The sequence below is a fragment of the Eschscholzia californica genome, unplaced genomic scaffold (genome assembly GCF_041429995.1).
Source record: "Eschscholzia californica isolate CP2 unplaced genomic scaffold, dmEscCali1.0.p SCAF_6, whole genome shotgun sequence".
Taxonomy (NCBI): Eukaryota; Viridiplantae; Streptophyta; class Magnoliopsida; order Ranunculales; family Papaveraceae; genus Eschscholzia; species Eschscholzia californica.
In genome coordinates this window covers 12,072,335-12,083,101 of record NW_028238483.1, presented here as the reverse complement: position 1 = coordinate 12,083,101, position 10,767 = coordinate 12,072,335, and the positions used below count along the sequence as shown (strand labels likewise).

At 37.8% G+C, this 10,767-nt stretch overlaps 1 protein-coding gene across 3 annotated transcripts; it reads left to right on the top strand.

The window, feature by feature from the left end:
- Positions 1-8,577: 8,577 nt before the first annotated feature.
- LOC147531757 (uncharacterized) lies at positions 8,578-10,339 on the top strand. Of its 3 annotated transcripts, XM_086649618.1 has the most exons (7): positions 8,578-8,682; positions 8,767-8,850; positions 8,974-9,028; positions 9,096-9,322; positions 9,649-9,783; positions 9,965-10,072; positions 10,167-10,339. In XM_086649618.1, the coding sequence occupies exons 2-7, from the start codon at positions 8,839-8,841 to the stop codon at positions 10,179-10,181; spliced, it is 552 nt and encodes a 183-aa protein (XP_086505744.1). In that variant the 5' UTR covers positions 8,578-8,682; positions 8,767-8,838; the 3' UTR covers positions 10,182-10,339. The 3 variants fall into 3 exon arrangements, with proteins under 3 accessions (XP_086505744.1, XP_086505745.1, XP_086505746.1); XM_086649619.1 differs by lacking the exon at positions 8,767-8,850 and having other exon boundaries at positions 8,579-8,755; XM_086649620.1 differs by lacking the exon at positions 8,767-8,850 and having other exon boundaries at positions 8,580-8,755; positions 8,974-9,322.
- Positions 10,340-10,767: the final 428 nt, after the last annotated feature.

Sequence of the window (10,767 nt, the reverse complement as noted above, 5' to 3'; positions counted from 1 at the left end):
AAAGGGTTATACTTCTGACGATTATCTTTCCTTGAACTTTGATAAAGAGCATGAGCTTGTTCTCTGTTTGCAGACTCAAAGAATAAGGCACATTTATCCCCGTATGAGTAGGATCTCCACAGACAGAACATGGGTAAGAGATGGGTTCATTTCCAACACTCGTGACATGAGTGGGATCTTCCATGAAGGTTTTAGGTTGATTCATCACTAAGGCTTCTAACCTTCAGGTAATGGCGTCAAGTTTGGACTCAGAATCATCGATCCTATAAATGTCGCCCTTAGTTGGAGTAAGCTTTTCCCTAGCGAGAGGTTCTCTAGAAATTTCCCATTGCTCGGATTGTGCGCCTAGTTCCTCTAAGAAATCCATGGCCTCATCGACGGATTTGTTGGAAAACCCGCCATTACAAAATGACTCGATCATGGAGGTGGTAGGATAATCTAGTCCATCATACAACAACTGGACTAGTTTCATTTTTTTCGAACCCATGATGTGGGAACCCAAGTAGAATATCTTTGAATCTCAAGATAGGTGTAGAGAAATTCTCCCTGGAGTTGCTCGAAATTAAGCAAGCTTTGCCTTAAAGCTCTAGTTTTATGCTTAGGAAAGAATTTCTCTAGAAAGACACCACTAAGCTCAACCTAAGTAGAAATGGACTCAGGTTGTAAGGCATACAACCATGACTTTGCTTTATCCTTTAGAGAAAAAAGGAACAACCTAAGTCTAACGGCATCAATCGAGTTAGGGACGTTCATGGTCTTGCATACGTCCTCAAATTCCCTAACATGATAATACGCGTTCTCATTCTCTAAACCCACGAAACACCGAAAGCATATTGATAATTCCCGACTTTGACTCGAAATAAGTGTTAGTCAGGGGTAGCCTAATGCATGATGGTTGACACACTCTAGCAGGATGCATGTGGTTTTTGAGAGTCATAGGTTGATCCTTGACCCTAACTTGATCACCGTGATCCTTCATAGACTTGTTTAAAGAAAGGTTTTCAAGTAAAACACTCAAATCGGACTCTTTAACAAAAAGACCTCTCTTATCACGTAATCCAGGGGGCATAAACCAAATGACAAGACACGGGAAAACTTGAATTTTTTTTTATATTTTTGAAAAACAAAAGGAGTAAGGAAACTACGAAGATCCTAAGGAAAACAACGAAGCAAGTAAGCTGACTCCACCATGCAACCTAGACACAATCTAGACTACTGGGTGGTATTTTTCACCTAAAAAAATCGATCTAGACAACTTCTACTTCTTACCAAAGCTTGAACTATGATTCTTATAAGGAGTTACTCTGTCACAGTACAACGATCAAGCAATTCTCCAGGGGACTGCCAACTATGAAAGCTGAAAATAACCGTACCCTTGGCAACGTTTCCTCTTCTCGAGGCGACCGTGGAAAAGAATTATGCGCTTGTATCGTTCCCTCTTCCTGGGAATACTCGAAATACTAATCGAGTTCTAGATTTGTCAAGAAGGTCCTATAAGCTCGTTACCCTTGGTCAATGTCTAAATCAATTTTTAATTTTAAGTGAGGCTTGGGTTCGCATTTAACGAGGTATCCTATGTGGGCAAGAGACCGGTAATGAAATCCGACTCTTATGTTGTTGGGGGTTAAGTGCCCTTACTAGAAACGGCCAAACCACGCATTTCACAACATATATGCACCACAAGAATAATTAACCCACTAACAAGGGATTTGTGGGTGTTAGAACACGTACCTCCCGTGCAAGACGGGGGATGCCCTCCTTAGCCGATCCGATGCTTCGTAGACTCAATTACAAATATTAATGCCCACTTTAGGGTCAAAACAATAATAGAACAAAAAACAAGAAATACAAAAAATAGTTTAAACACTCTCTCAACAAAATAAAAGAAAATACTAAAAACACTAAAACAACTAAAAACGTCTTCTTTGATGTCCCCCTTCTTGATGCTCCTTTCCTTTAAGCTCCTTTGTGAATCTACACAAAGAAAGGAAAAGCAAGTCAAATTAATCAAAAGAGACAAAAGTAACAAAACAGAAAACCTAATTCAAGATTGAAAATAAAATTAAACCCCGGCAGCGGCGCCAAAAACTTGATAGCCCCAAAATGGGTCTATTCCTGCAAGTTTACGGGATCAAGTTACAGTAGTTCTAATAAGTCCGAAAATCGTTCCAAGGGATAAGTAATTTCACCTAAATCTTAAATCAACACCCCCTTTAGTAATTTTGATTTGGTTTTGTTAAAAACTATATTAAAAAAAATACAATAAAAAGACTAAAGAATAGTTAAATCAAGATAGGAAAGAAATCTAGGGTTTTTTGTTCCACCACATAAATTGACTACTTAAAACATGCATTAAATGAAAAATTTTCTTTTCATATATAACTCAAAATCTAACATAATAAACTATTTAGATTTCGGAAGATTTTCTTCAATAATCATATATATTTGATTGACTATCATATAAAACTAAATTCCTAAACAATCATTCATTATCTAAAAAGCATATATCATCTAATAACTTAATAAAAGCATGATATATCTAGTTATAATGCATGAATGGTGAAAAGATTATAGAATCTATATAATAAAACAGAAGGGAAAACGCTGACTGGGACAAACATCTTTTTTTAATAAAGGATATAGTCTAGAAGCCCTTCCCAAAATTTAAAATATAGTCATTCTTGGAAATAAAATAACCCATTAAAAAATAATAATCATGTCCTTCTTAGAAATAAAATATCTAACTTAAGAAAAAAAAAAAGAAACAAAAGATATTGCAAGGGTTAAATTGAAATCTCTCAATAAAATAACTAATTTAAGAAACAAGAAAACAAAAGAAAATTATCAAATTTGATTGATATAACTGTTCGCGCCCTAGGGCACGAGATATACTCTAGTTATAATGCATGAATGGTGAAAAGACTATAGAATTTATATGAAATGACAACTAAGACATTGAAGCTCAACATAAGGATTCATTAATCACTAACATATTTCAAAATAAGCCCAAGTATGGGTTTCCTCTACAACCCTAGATACAAGATTAGCTACTCATGGTATCTAAAGTAATATTCATTGAAATTATAAAGTAAATGGAATTACAAAAGATAAATGAAAAGAAATCACCAAATGGGATCTAGATCCATTGCACCAAGTGCCTCCATTTTGATATCCAATAATTGCTCCAAACTTGTTCAAGAATATAACTCCAAAATTCCAAATGATAGCTTTTAGACAAGAAATGAGGGGATAAGAAAGTATAGAGAAAAAAAATTGAGAAAAATATGATGTAGAAAAGAAATGGAAGAAGAAAGGAGAAATAGAAAGTAGATCTAGAAAATAGAAGTAGAAAAAAATTGAAGAGAATAGAAGAAGGTGGTTATTAAATGGTTGAAGAAGATGATTTTTAGGGTTTTTACTACAAGAAAGAAAGGGGGGAGGCTAAGAGAGAAGAGGCTAAAAAGGGAGAGAGAGTTAGTTGGTAGTCTAAAGGTCTTTATATAAAGTTAGGGTTCTAAAGAGGTTGATTGGTAAAATGTGGGAAAATAGAGGGTCACTTTTGGAATTCTAGGGGTTAAATTATAAAAACCCTAAAATGTAAGCAAATCTGGTCGGCGCCTAGGGTTTGCAAAAAATTGCAGACGCTAAGGTGCTTCTCTGCTGCCGAGAATTGGTCCGGCAGCAGTAGTCCGATGCAGAGCGCGTGGATCTGGACGGCTAAGTGCTGGACACGTCATTGGGAGTACCAGAAGCAACGCTGGAGTGCGTTGTACTGGATCTGCATCTTGAGAGCGCATTTCAATGCTCAACAGGAATATCGAACTAAGATACGACAGCCTTCAGATTGCACCACGTCGCCTATCCCTAACCAGAATGTCCTCGATAGTATCCCACCAGTCAACATTGTTGGACTCCAACTTTGACTTAGCCTAGTTTGCTCATCCGAACTCTGATTCGATTTCTGTTTCCTCCTACGGGTTCCTCTCGAACTCTACTTTTCCCCCATGTACTCGCTTTGGCCAAAATACCATAATATCCTTGACTCCAAATGACCAAAATACCCTTTGTATTCCTTTCTAGCTCTTTTCACATCTAATTCTGCAAAAGACACCTAATTACGAAAACCAACCATTTTATTATAATAATGACTTGAAATAGACTAACTCGGCTAAATTAAACGACTCAGATAGGACATTTTCATGCCCCATCAGTGAGAGCGACTATCTAGGCTAAAACGTCGATTGGTGAAGCTACCATGTCTTCTGCCATTACAAGGGTTGTCTTTGATGGTTGTTGTAGGGGTCCCTCGGTAGGCGGCTAACTGCCAACAACTAAGCTTCGGGCCCTCAAATAGACAGGTGTATGTGGAGAAGGTTGGTCCTTGTAGTCGGGCAGCTAGGTAGGAACAAGTACTGGTAGGCAAACGTCTTGGTGGGAATGGGTATTGGTAGACCTACACAATAGAAATAGAACCGTGAAGTCTAAGGACACGGGGATGGTGCTAGGAAAGGACCCTCCGACGGTCACGTCAGTAACCAAGTTCAATAGAGAAAAATAAATAAGGTGAGGGTGAGGTTACTAATGACATCAACGTGGTTGTCGCGTCGGGGTGTGGCGCGACTTGTAGAGTGGTTAGAGTTCGGTTCTACCAAATAATGAGTCGGGTTAGATTTTTCCATGCTAACCACTGAGGTAGACTTTGGGTTGCAGAAGAGTAGACTAGGAGAAGATAAGAGGAACAAAGAGCATCTAGCAAGATCTGATGAGGCGGGGTAGAACACTTCTAACCTAAACCTCCTGCTTTGGCTAGCTAGATGAGAGATAGTCGAAGTTAGAGACTTCTAGCCAGAGCTTTCTGATGAAGGTAGCAAGATAGGAGGTGATCAGAATAAGAGACTTCTAATGTGCTGATCAGAGAGTAAGTGTAAGTGATTTCGAGTGAGAGTTCCTAAACCCCTTTCTATGAGTGATGTTCTCTCTATTTATAGAGCTAGGCGAGAGGAACTGCTCTCTAAGCGCGTGGCTAATCAGATCCAGAATGGTAGAATCTTACTAGGAATTTTAGTAATCGTTGATCTCTCGGGTATAGTAGGTCAACCCTATGATCTACACTATCCATAATCTCATGTACCCTATAGTAATGGTCTACTCTCCTCGAAAGTAGCGCAAGACTCAGTTTTCTTCCATGACCTCAATGTGTAGTGAAATGCTAGGGATTGGGCTGACTCAATCTCTAATGTTCTGGCCACTTCGACGCACGACTAGCTGGAGTTCGAGTGGGGTGACATGGAAAACTAGAGTTGGCATGCTAGAAGCATGGGCTTTAGCAAACACACCAAGATTACTGGGCTTTCGAAGCGTGTTGGGGTTAATAGGTGAAAGGCTTCGGTTGGGCTTCTAGTAGACTACTAACGGGTCACCTCGACGAAGAAGGAAGGCCTTGTACAATCTTTGCTTACGTTAAGCCCACATACCATTTCTGGCCTATACCTCGTCAACTACATGGGTGTATAATTGAATATAAACTGGATAACCAACCACGGGAGTACTTTAAGGAGTTGAACGTAAAAACTGTAACTTTTAAGATTATAGAAATTGCTCAAAACACTGAATATACGCTGGATATACTGCGCAATGCATGATAGATATGAAGTTGAGTGGAAGTGGGATTATGTCCTGCTATTGAGTTAGTTCTGATATACTCGAGATCAAAAAAGTTTGAGAGGGATGACGTATCAAATTAGATACAAAGCGACATGGGAACCGATCATTGCACTTGTTCTAGGACAAGTAGGAGATTGAAAGATATGTCTGTCGATCAAGATGGAAATGCGCTCAATTTTTCGGATATAACAAACTATGAAGAAAATCCTCAAGTCCGGTCATTTTAGGGATCATAATGTTTAGCTAGAAACCAACTACGATCGATGAATCATTCGGATGATTCTCGACTAACTACGACTGGATCCTACAACGGGTTAGACCAAAGGTTGTCGAGTCGACCGGAAGATATGATTAGAGAGATTAGGGATAAAGAGATAAGGATTAGATCCACCTAAAAGTATCCTAATGGTTCGAGGAAAACTCGGACAAAGATAATAAAAGATGGGCAAAATTGCGAAAATTTGGTCAGGCCTATGGCCCGGGTCATGCGAAGGACAGTCATAAAAAGGCTTGGGCCAGAGCATGGCCGACCCATAAAGTGGCTTGGCCGGCCAGACTAAACAGTCCTAGATGGGACAAAATCTCATATGGGAATTCTTCTCAGAGTAGGTTCTGAGTCTTTCTGTTTCCATGGGTTTTACGGAATCCTAATTTGATTAGGATTATGACTCTAGGAGTCAATATATAAGGGCTACATTAGGACATAAATAAGTGTGAACTTGTATCAAGGAAATTGTTTTCTATTGCTACATTAAACAGAAGATAGACATAGAGAAAAGTTCCCAACTATCTATCTATTCTAAAAAAAAGTTGTTCTTCGTTTCGTCGGTGAAGAAGGTTCTAGTGACTTCAAAGGCAGAAGATTAATTTGAAGCTTTGATGTCTCAAGTAGAGGAGCTGCACAAGTGGATATCTTGATCTTCGGGAAAGGCAATCAGTTTAGTTTGTGGGAAAGGGATATAAGGTATATTTATATCCTAACTAGTTCCTTTTTAGTTTTGCCACTTAGAGCATCTCCAATAATAGATTCCTGACAAATAAGGAAAGTTCTACATCTTTATATAGACCTTTTCAGATATTAATAATAGATTCTTTTTTAGACGATGGGGTGCCTTTTCGTGGTTTGCACCACGCAATGCGCACGCGCGTGGCGTGGGCGTATATGGCGCTTTAGAGGCGCCCGCACGCACTTTGTACTTTGCACGTGCGCATCGTCGCTAGGAGCGATTGGAGCCATTCATTTTTAAGATCAAGGATTTGATCCGACGGTGGAGATGTAATAAACGGATCTAGGCGATCCTACGCCCGAGATGCTAGGCGCCTTCTATGATAGATCCGTTGGGGATCTAAAGGTAGGCACTGGATCTAGATAGATCCGTTAAGATCTGATGGTTGAAATTAAACATGAAACCCAACAGTCAAGTGTGACTGTTGGGAACATCCATTCGTCTATAGGTACCCATACGAAGTGTTGCCATTACCCCTATAAATACCATGAGAATTCAGCAAACTGATCATCAATATTTTAGCATTTTCTGAGCATTCATCTTCAAGCATTAGAGTTTAAGGATCATTATTCAGAAGTTCGTATTGGTTACAAAGTTCGACAGACTATCAAAACTAAGAGGTACCATCTTTAACTTGATAGATAATTCATTTTATCCTAGGAGACATACACCATTACTGTTGGTACTAATATATAGGGTATAAATTGTCTTAAGGACAGAGGTATCCTTGACTCGGATATTTGTTACATTTAAGTTTTATTTATTAAAATCATTGTTGTCATTTTTTAATTAGTTTAGAGAAGATACTCATTTTCTGATTTATCAGATAGTACTATGTTTTTGTTTAAACAGAAAGATTAAGATTTGTCGTCTTAACAGAGAACTAGGGAAACAACATATCTTTCTTCTTGAATTGTTTTTGCAACATTTTTTGGAGTTTTTTTATGATAAAATGATGATGGTGGGAAGATGATTTAGAATATAAAGATTTACAAGAGAGAAGATAGGAGATTTTCATCATCTCTGTAAATAAAGGGAAAGAGGAGGAGAGAGATAGAGTATGAGAAAATAATCAGAAATAGAAATTAAAAAGAAAAAAATGATTTACAAAAATGCCACAAGGGCAGATTTGGTACATTTTACAAAAATTGGGGCCAAAACGAACTGTCGGACACAGTTGGGGGCCAAACGGCCAGTTGGTCACCACTTGGGGGCCAAAACGGAATGTTTTTTGGGAAAGGCCAAACGGAATTAACCCTAGAAAAAATCACACTCTAATTTCTTTAGTGTCTCTCTTGAGAGTCTCTGTAACAAATGCTTCCACATCATAATGGAGTGTGTACACAAAACCGTTCCAACTATTTAATCTTTACATGATTCACGTGTTGGAATATGGCGTCCCATAGTGTTCTAAGTGGAATTTCATATGTCTATACGTCGAACACTAGGTTGTTACCTAGGATCTCATGGCAAAACTTAAAATGAAATAGTTAGGATATAAATATACCTTATATCCCTTTCCCATAAACTAAACCGATTGCCTTTCCCGAAGATCAAGAGATCCACTTGTGCAGTTCCTCTACTTGGGACATCAGAGCATCAAATTAATCTTCTGCCTTTGAAGTCAGCTAGAACCTTCTTCATCGACGAAACGAAGAACAACTTTTTTTTAGACTAGATAGATAGTTGGGAACTTTTCTCTATGTCTATCTTCTGCTTAATGTAGCAAGAGAAAACAATTTCCTTGAGACAAGTTCACACTTATTTAGTATCTGAAAAAGTCAATTATTAGTATCTGAAAAAGTCTTATATATTCCCCAAGTAAGTGAAGGGTGGGCGCCTACGGACAAATAGTTGAAAAGGCAAGGCGTCAAGAAAAGTATAAAGGCGGGGATCGTTGAGAAGATACCAATGTCCTTGGCCTTTAAAAACCCAAATCTGCAATTGATCCTCACTTGAAACCCTAAACGATACTTGCGAGGGAGAACGGCAGAGAGTAGGGAAGGACCAAAAATCCGGCCAAAAAGTTGACGATTCAGAGTCGAATCCTAAGGACATCGGAAGATAACCTCATCCTTTCCTTAGTAAGTGCCATTTACCATTCGATTTAGATTGTAGGCTTCCAATTTCTTAAATTGTTAAGAATGAAGTTGATGCTTTCTTGTTAATGACTTTGTTGGTATGATATCATGATTGTTATATGTCTTTTTCTGCGATGTATCCTTTAATAACTCAAACCAGATTTATCTTTCGTTGGTGGCTTGTTTGGTAATCACCTGACCTAACTGTAACTTTACTACAGATTTATCCTTTGTTGCCCAATGGACTCAAAAGCACGGCCAGTGGCATTTGGAAAAGTAAATGTTTCTAGCAATGTACCTGGTTCTGAGTTATTACATGATGATGATGATTAAACTATTGCAGTGAAATCAAAAGTCAATATGTCTGTAGAAGATTATGATGTAGGAGAAAATTTCGAAAATGGTCTTGTTCATAATGAGAGTGATGGTAAGGAGGAAGACGGATGTTGTGAAGATGAACCAGAGATGAGAGGATGTAAACTACGTAAGAGGAAGTTTGTCGATTATGATGAAAAGAATGCTGCTGATATTACTCACCAGACTCTAAAGAGGTTAGCTGGTCCGGAGACGGTAAGCTCACTATGAAATTTGAAGCTCGTATTATGTTAATATATTCTGTCATTGTTTAAGACAAGAAAAAACTTTTGGCATATCAATCATGATAGACCCTTTGTCATTTACATTCTTCCTTTTGAAATTGAATGAGTAGTTGAAATTCAAAATTGGATTGAAACTTTGTACTTTTGTTTTGATATTAGAAATTTGTGATACTATTAACAAAATTTCTAAATGCCAAGAAATTACTTATCAAATTTATGTTGTAGAAAATTGTAATTGTTAACATGTTTCTAAACTCGTTGCTTAGTTCATGAAGTGACTCCAATTATGTTTTTCAGACGAGCAGAAACACGAAGAAAGCTTTAGCCAAACACGGGCTACAGAAAAAGGGTGCCGAAGCCAAGTCACCTAAATTCAAGATGAATGCTTGTGAGGAGCTACGTCTTAAGGGAGTTGATCCTTCTAAACTCGAGGTTTGGTTTGTTTGTGCAATTTTGCAGGGAGATACATCTACGGTTTCTTCCAAACATTTTAAACCGACTTGTTTTAGAGATACATCTACCGTTTTCTACTTAAATTATTATCTAAGTTACTTTTTCCGACAGCAAGAAAAAACAAACATCACTTACGATAATCTACTTTGTTCCTTTGTAGATTAACATTAAAAAGAAGATGATTATGGAAGAAAAGTTACGACTAGTTAGAGAACAGAGAGAAGCTCTAGGCCCGTATAAGAGACCAGCTGGCGCGAAATTGATTAAGGTATCGTCGTTAGTTTCTATATATTGTTAGTGCTAAATTAATATCTATTTTCCATTTTATGCTGTAGCTCGTACTTATATTTCTATTTCATCAGTCCTTCTTAAGGTAAAGAAAGCCACATGAGCTCACGGAGAGAAAGAGAAGCAAAGTCAATTATCCCGAAAACCATTCAGAGGGAAGAAAGCATCGGAGTGATCTTAATACGCTCAATATGGATGATTACTTGTATTCCTGTGGGTTATGCAGATTCACTGTCTTTCACAGTAAGTTATTGAATTTGCACAGTATATATATATATATATATATATATATATATGTTAGTTTTACAAAAAAAGATTAAAATATTTTTTCAGAAAGGGAGATGGGTTCTACCTTCTACAATCGTTTTGAATTCAGATTTCATAAGTTTGCTTTTGAATTTAAGAAAATCTGAAAATTTAGCTGAATTTGGGCCAAGGTCAGAATTTACTGAAAAAAAACCCATATTTCAGACTTCTAAACAAGTCTGAAAAATAGGTCTAACGACTGAAATTCGATGATAAATGACATTCTATCCCTGTATAAAAGTCCCAACAGTGAACAACACCACCACCGACAAAACCATCGACACCACCATTGGGAAAATCACCACAAACCACTTGGAATACCACCACAAACCACCAGCAAGACCACCACAAATCTGACACCACCAGCAC

Coding starts and splice junctions, on each gene's coding strand:
- LOC147531757 (XM_086649618.1), top strand. Junction 9,323..9,648: donor GGTTAGCTGGTCCGGAGACG/GTAAGCTCACTA, acceptor TATGTTTTTCAG/ACGAGCAGAAACACGAAGAA. Junction 9,784..9,964: donor TTGATCCTTCTAAACTCGAG/GTTTGGTTTGTT, acceptor GTTCCTTTGTAG/ATTAACATTAAAAAGAAGAT.